The 15,067-nt window shown below is 30.8% G+C and overlaps 3 protein-coding genes across 4 annotated transcripts in view; 1 reads left to right on the forward strand and 2 right to left on the reverse strand.

Annotated features, from left to right (window-relative positions):
• LOC134830188 (protein madd-4) overlaps positions 1–15,067 on the reverse strand; it is a 101,974-nt gene that overhangs the window by 55,733 nt on the left and 31,174 nt on the right. The gene's annotated exons all lie outside the window — the stretch shown is intronic.
• LOC134828699 (lipase 1-like) lies at positions 445–1,720 on the reverse strand. Its single transcript, XM_063841684.1, has 3 exons — positions 1,634–1,720; positions 660–1,580; positions 445–594 (listed from the first exon to the last, which is right to left on the reverse strand). The coding sequence occupies exons 1-3, from the start codon at positions 1,718–1,720 to the stop codon at positions 445–447; spliced, it is 1,158 nt and encodes a 385-aa protein (XP_063697754.1).
• Positions 4,284–6,450, forward strand: LOC134828701 (glucose dehydrogenase [FAD, quinone]-like). The gene is made up of 4 exons (XM_063841685.1): positions 4,284–4,590; positions 4,773–5,675; positions 5,731–6,017; positions 6,072–6,450. The coding sequence occupies exons 1-4, from the start codon at positions 4,284–4,286 to the stop codon at positions 6,414–6,416; spliced, it is 1,842 nt and encodes a 613-aa protein (XP_063697755.1). The 3' UTR covers positions 6,417–6,450.

The raw sequence follows: 15,067 nt of genomic DNA on the forward strand, positions 1-15,067 counted from the left end.
TGTCGTCGTCGTTGTTCTGCATTTCCATCGCGCATTTGTTGTCTTGAAATAATATTTTCATTCGATTTTCAATTGTAACGAAAAAATTCAATAAATCGTGTGTACGAAACGACCTAATGGAAAAGGAAATTATGATAATCAAGCAAGTCAGTGCACGCCATTAAACTTTTTTTTTAAATCGATAGAACCGAATGATAAAAAAGTCGACAACAACTATCGTGGTAAGAATTATTTTTTTTTCATTTTTTGATTAACCGTAAAATAAAACATTTATAATGATCACACCTACTTTCTATTAATTTGTATGATTTGAGGAAATTATGTAATTAAGGGACAGTCAAGACGATTAATGGCATTCAATCAAATCAATTCACGATGGAGGAAAAAAAAAATTAGAAACGCTTAGAAATGGAATTAATGAAGCGCTAATGACTTTGTATTAAATTAATGAAAATTGTTATCATTTAGTGAATCGATAATTGGGCGATGTAGCCATTTGTCGGCATTTTTGCTGTGTACGAGATCCATGTGGTTCCACGGCAGTCCTATTACTCCTTTGAGATTTCTTATTTCGGGAATTAATGATTTAATGTCCTACGAAAAAAAAAATTGATTTTCATAATTTTTTGTCTTAATTTTAGCGAAAAAAAATTCCTTACGGCAGCTGGGGTTAAGGTATCAAGAGTGCCGTACATGAGACTAATTGGAAAGTAAACCTCAGATAAATCATATTCCAGAGGCTGAGACGACCCGTAAATTCTGTAATTGATTTTTGGTCCATAATCGTACATTTGGAACCTGCCAGCGTCAAAAAGTTGCTTGTAATGATCGAATTGCTTCCATCCGGCATTATTGAAAATATATTTCGCATAAATCGAAATCAGATTTTGTGGATTGGCTGCCTCGTGATTGTCCCCGCCAAGTGACTGCATGAAGTACGAAGTGCATAAATTGCCCAAAAAAGGGCCGTTACACGATTTTGCGACAACTTTTGCTAATAACGTGTTTCGTGTCATCAAAGCTGGATTTTTTGTCTCCCGAAGCACTTCTGATAAGGCATGGAAGGTGTTGTTCCAATCCGCGGAAATGTGTCGATAATAAACTCCGGGATTCAGAAAATACGCTGAAATAATTTTCCGTTGATACGCTGGACGTTGTGTGGCAGTCACGAGAATGCTCGAACAGCCTTGAGAGTGTCCGATAAAGTGAAGCCCATTTCTTCGGGTGGCATGTAAAATTAAGTCAATCGCAGCCGGCAAGTCGTAAATCCCAATTTCATGAAAACTAAAATCCCAATATTTTGGGTCGTGGTACGAAAGAGTCTTGTGACCGCTGGAGAGAGTTGTTCCGCGATTGTTTAGCAGCCAAACATCGTATCCAGCGCGGGAAAGCATAAAAGCGAGACTTTTGTTGCCATTTAAGACCCATTGAGCGCCAGACGCTTGTAGGCCGTGCAGTAACAAAACCGGGCTCTTTGTGTATTTTGAGCTGCGGATGCGATGCAAAGACAGCTGATATCCATCGGAAGTGGTGACCAGGTATTTTTTCACGTGATATCCTTGTTTTTCAATTAAATTCTCCTAAAAATAATTATTTTTCAGCAAAAATAACGGAAATTTACGCGAATTCTTACTAAAAAATCTCTGTTTGAGTAATCTTTTTCTGGTATCGAAACACTTGCGAATGTCAAAGCTAGCGATAATATTTGCTTGAGCAACATGATCGAAAGCTACTTTGGTTCTGCGCGTTCGGAATACAAATGTTTAAGTTGATTTCTAGTTATTAAAAATAGAATGCAGAAAAAAATGGTTCGCATCAACAGTGGCAAACACCAATGTACACGACCACACTCAATAATGTTTTTTGTGATTTTTTTTTTGCACAACATTTTTACTTCATGTCAACCTTCAATACACGTTTCTGTAACGTTACCGTTTATTGAACCGCGCACTTTTTGGTTGAACGTTTATTTCCGATAACTTTTGCAAGAGATTTTGGTGAAGAAATTTAGATTTTTAAGAACCAAAAATAAAGTTTATTCAATTTTGAAAGAGCTATTAGATAAAATTCTAATAAAAAATGACAACAAGTTCATTAAACTCCCCCACTACAAAATTATATAACAAAGAAGATCTTTTTGTGTGTGGACTAGACGTTATAAGACAATTTTTTAGATGATTTTTTGATGGTTCATATAAAAAGTAGACCAGGTTTTAGTAATTAACGCCACGCGACACAGAGACGGATAAGCAAAGCCTTAAATTTAATGCTTTTGCTTAAGAAAAACTTAAATTTTATTTAATTTTATTTTTAAGTCAATTTTTTCAAGTCAAAAAAAAATAATTTTTATTTTTTTAGGCCGTTCCAAATTTTTTTCGATGTTTTTGTCCCAAAACATTTTTTTCAAAATGGGGGGGCAACAAAAAATCATTTGAAATACTTTTTAATACAAAATGACAAAATTTAACCAATTTGGGCCCTTCCAAAAATATTAATTTGTTTTCAAGTTAAAAATTTAAACAAAAAATTATAATAAAAAATTTAAAAATACTTTTTTTGAAATAATTTGGAAATTTCGGTTTTCAATATTCTTTAATTTATTGATTTAATTTAATTATTTTTGATGAAACTTTTTTTTTGCCCCATTGGATTTTCGGCTTTTGAAATGGGGCAGGGGACAAAGACATAGAAAAAATTTTGGAGCAGCCTTAAATATTATAATTTTAAAACAATTTTTATTAAGGAAAATATATTTTTGAAAAAACTTAAGTTTTTAATATTGACTTAGTTGACTTAAAAATTTGACGTAAGAAAAAATTTTTTGGGCTTAGGTAAATAAATGTTGAAAGTTTTTTTTATTTTTAAATTTTTCATTAAGGTAACTTAATTTAAACTCATGACTTAATATCGTTTCAGAATTTGGAGAGGAAGAAAAAATATTTTTTTTATAAACATTTACGCTTTTTTGCGTTTTTTTTTACAAATTTACAAGTCGAAATTCGAGTTTAAGTCGAAACTTTAATATAAATATTGCAGATTTAAACCTCACTACTGCTCATAATCCGCCACTGATCATAAAATACAATCTAGTTCTAACAATGAAGAGGAAAACAAATTATGTATGTTACGCAAATACCTAGTCTCATTCATATTCTATTGATATAGGTACGTAAAATAAATCACTTTCAATTTTTTTTTTTCAATTAAAAAAAAAACAAATAGTCGTCTAACAAGTTTGCTTCTTCGTCATAACTTTAAAAACAGGAATTTTTAATCGATTGGTCAATTTTATTTATTTTTTTTGCAATTCTTGTATGTCGTAATAGATTTCGGCCTGAATGTCAACGAACTCACAAAAAATGTGTGGTTTTCTGCATCAATCAGTGGAACAAGTGAATGGTAAAAAAACAAATCTGATACGTTAGACATGAATGCCAAGGTCGCCACAACAAAATTAACATATTATCTTGTGTTTCTTCGTCGAATTTTTGATGAGTGTAAGCGGAAAGAGGTCAGTATAATTTTCGCCTGTCTTATAAAATCACCAAAAGTAGCAAAATAAAAAAATAAACAAAAATTCACAGACACAACTGCGGAACACACTGACCTAGTGTTGTGTACGTGAATTAAAAGTTACTTAATTCTACATTATATGAATATAAATAAACAAATGATGACTCACCCATGTCTCGCAATTAATCAAAAAATACACGAGACACTTGCGAGACTAAAATTTATGTTTTCTACGAAATTCACAGTCGTTTTTAGGCTTGTTATGCTATTCGACGCATTTTTATCGAAAAATGGACATGACCCTACATTAACAATAAACTTGAATCGCGTTTTATCGCAGTGATGTATTGTAAAAAACCGGCTTTTAGCACTCCTTTGTTGCTTTGCAAGCGTCTTGGTTTCACAAAATTTGGTTAAACTTTTATTTTTGCTTTGAGCTTTTCGTTGTAAAATCGTTTTTTTGTCGCGGCTCGCGGAAATTTCCAGATGTAAAACATCGATTTTGCACAGTTTGGCACGTACCTTATAAGCGTAAGTGTAATAAACAAAAATATCAAATTAATTTAATCGAGAATTTGTTTTTGTTTCAGTCTTCAACTGACGTTTATTTAGAATAGTGAGTAGAAAAATCCCGAAAAAATATTTTTTTTATTGTCTATCAGGTGAGTCAATTAAATTTTTCCGGTTTTTAATGCATAAATCCGTAAATTATTTTTAAATTAAATTTTAAAAATATTTTTTGTATTTTTCAGTCCTTTATATGAAGAAACATGAGGCCGTTATTAATTTTATTGTTTTTGAAGTGCCTAATTTTCGGTGAATCTCGTCAAATATCATCGTTTTTCCAAAATTTCTTCGACAATTATAATTCAGCACTTTCAAAATCGCCAATTCATGACACAAATAATTTTTTGCCGGAATATGACTTTATAATTGTGGGTGCTGGATCAGGAGGATCTGTGTTGGCCAATAGACTTACGGAAAATTCAAATTGGACAGTTTTGCTATTAGAAGCCGGAAAAGAAGAATCATTTATAACGGATATTCCGATATCGAGTTCAGGGATGAGTATTACAGGTAATTTTTTTTTTATTATTTATTTTATAAATAAAATTTAAATAAATTTATTTAAAATAAATAAAATTATTAAAATAATTTTATTTTTAATATTTTTTTTATTTATTTTTTTTTATTTTTTTATTTCATGATTTATTATTTTTTTATAAATTTTTTTTAATTAATTTTTTTTATAATTTCAGGCTACAACTGGGGATATCGTTCTGATCCGGTGAAAAATGCATGTCGACGTCTACAATATGGTGTTTGTAATTGGGTCCATGGCCGAGCGTTAGGCGGAACTAGTGTAGTAAATTTCTTAATTTACACCCGCGGGAATGCCCGAGACTACGACGAATGGGAAGCTGCTGGCAACCCTGGTTGGGGCTGGAAAGATGCCCTTCCATACTACAAAAAACTGGAAAATGTCAAAATTCCCGAATTACGTAATTCGCCATTGCGAGGCACAAATGGACCACTCGATATTGAATATGCCAACTTTCGTTCCCCATTATTGGATGCATTTCTCGATGCAGGCCGTGAAATGGGTTATCAAGTAGGTGACCCAAACGGCGAGTCTCAATTGGGATTCTCGCAATGCCAAGCAACGATGCGCCGTGGAAGACGATGCAGTGCTAGCAAAGCGTACATTCGTCCCGCAGCTGGACGTCCTAACTTGCATATTTCGATGAAATCACGCGTAACGAAAGTTGTTATAGATAAAAATACAAAAACAGCGATCGGAGTGGAATTTTACAAAAATAAAAGGAAATATTTCTTGAGAGCGACGAAAGAAGTTATTTTAGCTGCAGGAGCAATAGGATCTCCGCATTTGTTATTGCTCTCAGGTGTGGGACCTGCCGAACATTTACGCGAATTTGGGATTCCAGTGATGCAAAATTTGCAAGGAGTGGGCGAAAATTTGCAAGATCACAACACGTTATCAGGTCTCACGTTTCTAGTGAACGATTCGATAACAATTAGTGACAGTACTGCACAAAAACCATTGAATCTCGTGGATTACTGGTTCGAAGGAAAAGGTCCCTTGACTTTGCCAGGAGGAGCGGAAGGACTTGCCTTCGTTAAAACAAATGTTTCTTATTTGCGTGAGTTTTTTTGAAAATTTTTTTGAATAAAATTTAAGAAATTTTTGTATTTTAGCTGCAAATGTGCCCGATATTGAGCTAGTAATGGGCCCTGGATCACTAAATGGCGATAAACATGGATCATTAAGAAGGTTGCTCGGATTTACGGATGAATTTTATCATTCAATGTTTGATGGAATAATTGAGAGGCCCGGTTTTGGTATGGTTCCTGTCCTAATGAAGCCTAAAAGTCGTGGATTTATCAAATTAAAGAGCAAAAATCCATTTGATTGGCCCGTCATGCAACCGAGATTTTTTGAACATCCACATGATATGGAAATTATGTTACAAGGAGCCAAAATGGTACCAAAATTTAATTAAAAAAAATATTTTTTAATTCAATTTTGTCATTTTTAGACTGTAGCAGTTGCTGAATCCCGTCCATTTCAAAAATTCAATTCAAAACTATTCGCAAAACCGTATCCAGGATGTGAAAATGTTCCTTTTCGCAGCGATGAATATTATAAATGTTTGATTGTTAATTACGCATCCAGTTTACAACATCAATCGGGTACTTGTAAAATGGGTCCTGCTAGCGATTCGAGTGCGGTGGTCGATTCTGAGCTTAAAGTTTATGGCATCAAGGGTCTGAGAGTGGTTGATGCTTCGATAATGCCAACTATTCCTGCTTCTCATACGAATGCAGTTGTGTTTATGATTGGGGAAAAGGGTTCGGATTTAATTAAAAATCATTGGAAATAATTTTAGTTTATAATTTTACATGAAAAATACTCAATTCTAGTCAATAAATTTAATTTTTTATTTTAAAATAATTTTTTTAATATTTATTTGTTGCAGGCAAAATTTTAATACACGCGAAAAATTTAAAGAAAAAAACAAAAATTGGATAAAATATACATCAAGCAATGACTTTTTTTTAATTCACAAGGGATTCAAAGCGCGTGCGGTTCGAAGAATTAATTCCAAAAATAAAGAAATTTATTTTTTTACCGCAAATTCTTGATTGCTAATTCAAGAGCAAAGTTAAAACTCTTTTTTTAACAGATCAAAAGTCGTCCAAGTGAATTACATTTTCACAAAATTAACTAAAATTACAAAAAAGTCTTATTAATTCTGATTTTTGTCTCTTTCCCCTTAAAAAGGTGAAATAGAAAAAACTAAAATTTTTCAAGAAATTTTTTAAAATTTTATGAAATCGGCTTTAAATTAGCAAAGATCGAAATAAATTCATAAAAACAACAAAAATATTGATAAACGATCAAAAAAATTTAAATTTAGTAATTTTTTATTTGAATATTGGTAAAAAATATTTAAAACATCAAAAAATGTGCAAAAACTAATTTTTGATTTTTTTCTAACAAAAAACCTGAAAATTTGACAAAAAACCACAAATAAAAATTAGTTCAATAAAAAATCATCTCTGACACACAAGCGCAAGTTAAAAATCTAAAAAAAAAATAAACGTAGGTAGGTATCAAAAAAATGTTCAAGACCACTTATGAGTCAATTCAAAGTCCATTCCAGTAATTCAATTTTTTTATTGATGATGATTAAGATAGTCCGTCCATCACTCCATCATCAACACCAATCCATCCAGGGATATCACTTACAGAAGCGCATTCTAAGGAGCACTTAAGTCAAATTTTTGCCATGTCATTCCTTCACCTTTTAATGATACAAAGTGTTCTCCACATCGAATTATAATCGTCATGGGTGGGTAGCAAAACTTCGAACACCTTTAAATCTCTCCACACCGTGTCAAATGAGGCGAGTAATGCAAATAAAAGGAAGCAATAATAGAAAGTGCTGTCGTAAAAAGTTACGAAACGAAAGGAGATTATCAAGCATGTGATGTTGAAAAAAGAATCGCTTGTGTTTAAAATTCTCCGAACACACAAATTTCCGATGCTCATGATGTGTCTGTCTACCTTTCGTTGCATTGTTTCAGGATATAAATCTTCGGTAGGTGCTGAAAACGATCCTGTTGTAATAATGTTTTATCACATTATTTTTTTTTTATTGTTTGAAACATCAATCCGGAACAATTTTGTTATTGTTCAATGATGACATATAGACACATACACGAGAAAAACTTTATCTACGGTCCTATCATCATCGTCGGTTTCATACACTGTACTCATCGATTTGAACAATGAAATTAACAGCCTCCTGCTTGCCTCTACGTGTAACGTGCACGGAATTCAGGTCGGACCGATGTTGGTCATAAATTGAAAAAAAAAAGTTGAGACAAAAAAAATAGATTGGACAATCGACAGACAATTGGGACGTCACACTGTGCTACTCATGGATGGACAAATGTACCGAAAAGCGACAAATTAAATACCTTTTTCGTGTAATTTTGTTAGTTTTAGGTGAACAGGAGTAGCTGTTAAAAACTTTTTTTTTTTGTGTCTCTATTGTGTGTGTCACTTGGACTGTTTTTTCGTCATAAGGTGAAAGAAGAGATAAGATTTTTTTTTCGGTTTTCGTAGAAGAAATTCCATTAAGAAGTCAATTTTGTTGGCAAGTCAAAAGTTAATGGAAGATGAAAACACAAAATGTTGCTTAAACAAATACAAAGTACACCTTAATTAATAAATAAAGGCACTTTTGCCTACAAATTGAGGTTTTGTGCACTTCATAACTTCTGTTTATCAAGTAAGAGCAAAGAGATCAAAAATTGATAGGCAGACAGAGTTTTAATGCAAAGTTAAGGGAACAACGTAGAAATTCTTTAAAAGAATTTTAACTTCGAAGTTTTTTTTACTTTTTGTGTACTTGTGTGCAGGCGCGAAAATTGGAATTTTCTCAAATTTTTTAGGGCGTTCATAGGAAGTGAAAATATATTTTAATAATTTTATTTTTTATGGTTTTTTAATGTTTTTTTTTTTTAAATTAAGAAATTTTTGAAGCAAGTTATTTTTTTATATTTCACCTTTAAGTTAAAAAAAAATATAAATTCAAAAAAAATATTAATTATATTAATAATAAATAATTAATATTTCATTTTTTAAATTGATTTTAAAAAAATAATTTTTTAGCAATTTTAAATTGATGTAAAATAAATTTAAATTAATTAATTAGAGATGCTGTTTAATTTTGGCAAACAAACATTTCCTACATTTTTAAAAATTTTAAATTTTTATTAAAGTGGAATCCAGTGAATAACTGCTAAAAAATTTCTTTATTTTTTTGTACAATTTGGCCATCAAAATGAAAAATGTGTTAAATTTGGGAAAAATTCAGTAGAAAATTCATAAAAATTAAACTTGTCAAGAAATTGACAAAAATTTGTTATAAAAACTTATTCTTACATTTTAAAAATATTCTCGATATTTTTTTGAAAAAATTTTCTCCTTTTGAATAAAAATTTCTTCAAGCATAAAATTTTCCTTCACTTTTTATAAAAATTCAAAACTTTACATGAATAAATGTTTCAACAACGAAAACTCTTATCGCCCTGTTTCAACATTAATAACAACAGGAATGCAAAACTGTAATTTTCGTAGTTTATCATCCCTTAAATAGAGTCGGGAAAAGTTCTCTTTTATGAATAATATCTTTTAAATTAGAATAACTTGAGATATTATTCGCTCCTTTTTTTAAAGTTAAATATTCTTGCCTAAAGTTATACTCGCACAATAAAACTGTGTTAAAGAACAGCCATAAAACTTTAACATGAAACATTTTCGCTTCTTGTCCTTTTGAGTTTTCAACGGAGAGCAACGGACATTAGAGATGCTGTAACGATGGCTTAAAAATAAGATTAGTGTCTTGATAGTTGTTGTCCCTTTTTGTTGGTTTCTTGGTTTGGTTTGTCAAATTCTGTGGTGGAAAAAAATTTAAAAAATTCCCAAAAAAAAAATTTTTTGTTAAAAAGGAAAAAAGGATAATGTGAGTCCATTTCCAGCTACTTTTTAACTGATGTGAACGGATTGACGATAAACAAAGCAGTTAACAGACAAGTTTTTTTTTGTTGCCAAAACTAAAACAATCATTGCCGTTATGATGAGGGTTATATTAGTTGACAAAGTTTTTGATTTTATTTTTATTCTCGAACATTTTTTAGTATCACTGGGATTTTTCTTCCCTTTTTTTATCGGTGGTATGGCATGCCATCCCTTCTTTATTCGACGTTGTTGTTGTTCTTTCTCACCAATTTGTATAATCGCATAAAATAAAATAATAATGATACGACCTTTCCGCTTTGGCCCATCTCTTGATGACTTTTTGCCACAAATTTCAAAAAAAAAAATGTTTACCTCACTTGACTGGAGGTCCTTTTGTGGTTCACGTGAATTTATCGCATAATAACGTTGTGAAAGGAAAAATATTTCCCACAAAAAAAAAATGAAATAAAATAAATCGTCATTAAAAAAGTGTCTCTCTAATACAATTTTTCTGGGAAAAGCTTCTTTGTCGCCTCGTAATCTCTCTGTGTGTCTGCGTTGAATCCCTGCTTTGAACAAAACACGTGAAAAATGTTTGAGCAAAAAAATTGTTGTTTTTGTTGTTGTCCCCCTCATTTACATCTTGTACTTGTCTTGTGTGCCACTTTTTTCGTCGTGCTTTAAAAGACATGCCTTTTTGTCGTCGTCGGCTCGTGTACGAGACGCTCCACTTTACACTTAAATGACTCACAAGAGAGTTGTTTGTTGTAATTTTTGCCAGCTTCCTCCTCGCCGTTTTTTTTTTATTTTATTTTTCCACTCGAAAACATTGCGTAGGAATAGTATAACACTCATTATTATTGTTGTTTTACGAGAATGACAACCACGGAGAAAAAAAATATCTGCGAATATAAAAGAACTGCCGCGGATAAAAAGTGGTGTCTGTAGAACCATAAAATTTTTTGACACTCAAAAAGAAAATGATGCAAATTATGAGAAAGTTTTTTTTATTTTTTTCATTTTTCTCCAAACTTACAAAAAAAAACATAACTATAATAATATTTAAAAGCATTTTTTTGTCTCTTTTTGAAACAGAAGAGATGAAGAGGAAGAAGAACGGCGGTTGTTATAAAAGATGATCACATTGTAGACATCACTTTAACTTGCTGCCTTTATCTTATTACACAACACTTTTGACAGGATTTTTTTTCGTCGTTTTTTTGTCGTAATAATGACACAAGTGTTGTAAATTTGAGCGAGAAAAAAGTGTTATTTGAAGATTTCGTGATGACAACCGCGGTAATGACGTTAATCATTTTGTTCAAATGTTTGCATGTGTGATTTAATCTGTAATGTGTCATTTTTTTACAATGCAAAACTTTTTTTAAAAACATAAAACTTTTCTAATTTACGGCTTGTGTTTGAGTTCCGGGAAAGCCACATTGTAATGCGGTCGTTATTGTTGTAAGCTGAAGTAAAATTTATTACTAGGTAAGTACAATTTTTAAAAATGTTAAAAATTATTTTAAACCTCAAAATATAATATTATAATAATTGACAAAGTAGGAGGTAATTTAAACAATTTTTGGAATATTTTTTTAATTTTGAAAAAAATTTATCACAAAAAATTAAAATAAAAAAAATAATTTTAAATATAAAATTTTCATGTTGTTTTTTAAGTTATTCTAATTTTTTCAGAATTAAGAAAAATCGAATTAAAATTGGCCAAAATATATAATTTTAAAAGATCAATTTTAGTTCATTTTTTCTATCGTTTTTTAATTAAAAAAAACGAATATAAATGAGATATCAAGAATTTATTTATTTTTTTTTTTTTTTTTTGAATTTCTCTATTCGACAAAGTTTTTTAATTAATTAATATTTAATTAATTTAAGTGAAATTTGATCACCTATTGAAAAATTTTTTAAATTGAGTTTGAACTTGATTATAAAAATTTTGAATATAAAAAAAATTATTTTAGTACTTTTAGTAACCTTTATTGAAAATTAAGCTCTTAAAATAAACTAGAGATAAACTTTAAGTTAGAAAAAAAACGTTTAATTTATTCATTAAATAGACTTATCGCAAACGTTTTTCTCAATCGCATTTCTCCTTCAAGCATCTCTTAATTGAATTTTCTCAGAAAAACTCGATACATACCTCGATACACAAACCGAGGGAAAAAAATGAGAATTAGCTTAACACATTCCACGAAACACATAATAATCATCATCACAAAACGCAGATACAACAACAACAACATTGGCTCCGAGCCAAACAAGGGCGTTTCAATTGTCAGTCAAAATAACGCCTTTCAACATGAAAAACAACGCATTACTTTCCTCTTTGTATCAACTTTTCAATTAAACATAATACAACTTCACACCGTGATTAATGTTTTTTTTTAGTTTTATCGCGATAATAACAGGTACTTTATCAGTTATTGTTTGACATAAAATAGTGGGAAAGGCATCAAAAGTCGTCTTTCTACGAGATACAGTAAGAATGATAAAATAATGTGTCTGTTTCTAGCTGAGTGAAGGAGATTGTCTAAACAAAGTGTTGCTTAAACACTGTAATTATAGTCGTGTTAAATTGTTATTATTATATAAATAACTCGTTGATAAGGGTAAATCTGATTGTAAGGAGGAACATTATGTACTTAGGCAACAGTTCACAACAAATCATCGTTATTTTAATTTTATTACCGCACTTTTCGGGAAAAGTACTAAATCACTCTGGGACACTTTCTTATCACACGAAAATTTGTTGGAAGATAATTAAACCTTTAATTAAATTTTCTCCCATTTTCTAATCGGATTTACATTTTTCCGGCATTTCCCGCATACTTGAGCCAAAAAACCCAACAGCAAATCGAAACGAGTCGAAATAACAATAGGTCAAACGTATGCTTACTCTCACTCTGGTTTCATCGAAAAACTGATTTCGAACAATAATGCGGTTCATTGTTGTTATATATTTATACTTTGATACCTAAGCAGCAGCACAGAAATTCTGACCGAAAACTACACAGACTGAACAATAATTTGTGTGTAATGGAACGTGTTGTTATTCAATTTAATTGAATGACTGTAATTTGTTGTTTTGATGTGATTTGAGATTGTTTGAATTTTGAGGTCAAATGATGATGATGGCTCGCATTTCGGGCTTTGTGCTTTTGATTGTAAACCAAACCGATGAACATGGCACAATAAATACAAATAGATGATTGACTCGATAAGCAGAAAACATATTTTGTTACAATTTATCGACATTGACAACTAATAAAGTGAACATTGAGCACTTTATTTTGGGAATCCGGGAAATGAAGCATTTGTATTCTGTGAAAAATGAAACGAAATGTTAACGAGTGTCAACACAAAACAAGCTTCACATTTTTTTGTCTCAACTCATCAATAATTTATTATATTTATGACGGTTATCTGTTTTTACCACCGATTTATTTGCTTGTGATTAAGCCTTTACAAACATTATAAATATGTAGCTCGTGGGTTAATTTGTCAACATATACCACTAATTACTGACCTAACATGAGCTTTAATTTGTATTGTCTACTGTGCTACAGGGAGTTTCGTTAATCCAAAGTGACCATGTTCACTATAATTATTGGTTAATGGCTTTGTTCATAAAGAATACTTTAAAATTAATTAGGTAGGTGTGCAGAACTTCTTTTACTTCGTCCATTTATTTTTTTGTAAACTAAACACATTATGTACTTAAACATTCATAACAAATCATCGTTATTTTAATTTTATTACCGCACTTAAAAGTACTAAATCACTCTGGGACACTTTCTTATCACACGAAAATTTGTTGGATGATAATTAAACCTTTAATTAAATTTTCTCCCATTTTCTAATCGGATTTACATTTTTCCGGCATTTCCCGCATACTTGAGTCAAAAAACCCAACAGCAAATCGAAACGAGTCGAAATAACAATAGGTCAAACGTATGCTTACTCTCACTCTGGTTTCATCGAAAAACTGATTGAACAATAATGCGGTTCATTGTTGTTATATATTTATACTTTGATACCTAAGCAGCACAGAAATTCTGACCGAAAACTACACAGACTGAACAATAATTTGTGTGTAATGGAACGTGTTGTTATTCAATTTAATTGAATGACTGTAATTTGTTGTTTTGATGTGATTTGAGAATGTTTGAATTTTGAGGTCAATGATGATGATGGCTCGCATTTCGGGCTTTGTGCTTTTGATTGTAAACCAAACCGATGAACATGGCACAATAAATACAAATAGATGATTGACTCGATAAGCAGAAAACATATTTTGTTACAATTTATCGACATTGACAACTAATAAAGTGAACATTGAGCACTTTATTTTGGGAATCCGGGATTAATGAAGCATTTGTAGAAATTCTGATGAAAAATGAAACGAAATGTTAACGAGTGTCATCACACAAAACAAGCTTCATAACATTTTTTTCTCTCCCATCATCATGATAATTTATTATATTTATGACGGTTATCTGGCTTTTTACCACCGATAATTATTTGCTTGTGATTAAGCCTATTACAAACATTATAAATATGTAGCTCGTGGGTTAATTTGTCTGCTTTAACATATACCACTAATTACTGACCTAACATGAGCTTTAATTTGTATTGTCGAGTACTGTGCTACAGGGAGTTTCGTTAATCCGTGACCATGTTCTATAATTATTGGTTAATGGCTTTGTTCATAAAAAATACTTTAAAATTAATTAGGTAGGTGTATAGAACTTCTTTTACTTCGTTCATTTATTTTTTTGTAAACTAAGGACTTTATTTGAAGAGCATTATATGAATGATCCTGATTTTTTTAAAATATTTTTTTTTTCTTACTTCCAGTAATTAAAATGTTTTTCTCCACCCTATTTTTTAAAAATAATTTTGAAGCCATATCTAATTACGAATAGCTACGGTTTTCAAGGTAAGATTCTCAAGAAGCATCACTAAACTCGACATGAGAAAAAAATCTAAATATTAAATAAAGTACTCTTATTTTGTTGTAAACCCAATTTTTTTAGTTTTCATTTACGCAAGATATACGTATGCGGTTGTTCGAAATAGGGACATGTGTAAATTGGACTTCACTTGTACATAAGTCTAGTGTGTCGTATAGAGATTTATTGATGATTGCTATTGATCCACATCTAAAGTTTCTATGGGATTCTTAAAAAAATGATCACTAATTCCGTTTCTTTTTGCAGCTGATGCGTATGATCCTCTATTGGCTAGGAATCCATCTGAATTGTCGGAAGGTTGATGTTTAAGCGACTTGCAAACATTTTTCGCTTCTTCTTTCGTGTACCCGATTTAAGCTTATAAACTTGAATTCTCCTTTGTGCGTCCATATCCGAAATACATATGGTTTGTAAAATTTTGACTTTTGTTGTAGTTTAGTAAACACTGTCTCTTTTTAATTAAATTAAAGATTAATATTGCGTATATACTATATAATGAGATACAATG

Source organism: Culicoides brevitarsis, chromosome 2 (assembly GCF_036172545.1).
Source record: "Culicoides brevitarsis isolate CSIRO-B50_1 chromosome 2, AGI_CSIRO_Cbre_v1, whole genome shotgun sequence".
Classification (NCBI taxonomy): Eukaryota; Metazoa; Arthropoda; class Insecta; order Diptera; family Ceratopogonidae; genus Culicoides; species Culicoides brevitarsis.

Bases quoted from the DNA above. Each gene is read 5' to 3' on its own strand.
- LOC134828699 (XM_063841684.1), bottom strand. From the start codon at position 1,720: ATGTTGCTCAAGCAAATATTATCGCTAGCTTTGACATTCGCAAGTGTT. The intron at 1,581-1,633 runs GTAAGAATTCGC...AATTATTTTTAG, and splicing joins ACTCAAACAGAGATTTTTTA to GAGAATTTAATTGAAAAACA. The intron at 595-659 runs GTAAGGAATTTT...TTTTTTTCGTAG, and splicing joins ATACCTTAACCCCAGCTGCC to GACATTAAATCATTAATTCC.
- LOC134828701 (XM_063841685.1), top strand. From the start codon at position 4,284: ATGAGGCCGTTATTAATTTTATTGTTTTTGAAGTGCCTAATTTTCGGT. The intron at 4,591-4,772 runs GTAATTTTTTTT...TTATAATTTCAG, and splicing joins TTCAGGGATGAGTATTACAG to GCTACAACTGGGGATATCGT. The intron at 5,676-5,730 runs GTGAGTTTTTTT...TTTGTATTTTAG, and splicing joins AACAAATGTTTCTTATTTGC to CTGCAAATGTGCCCGATATT.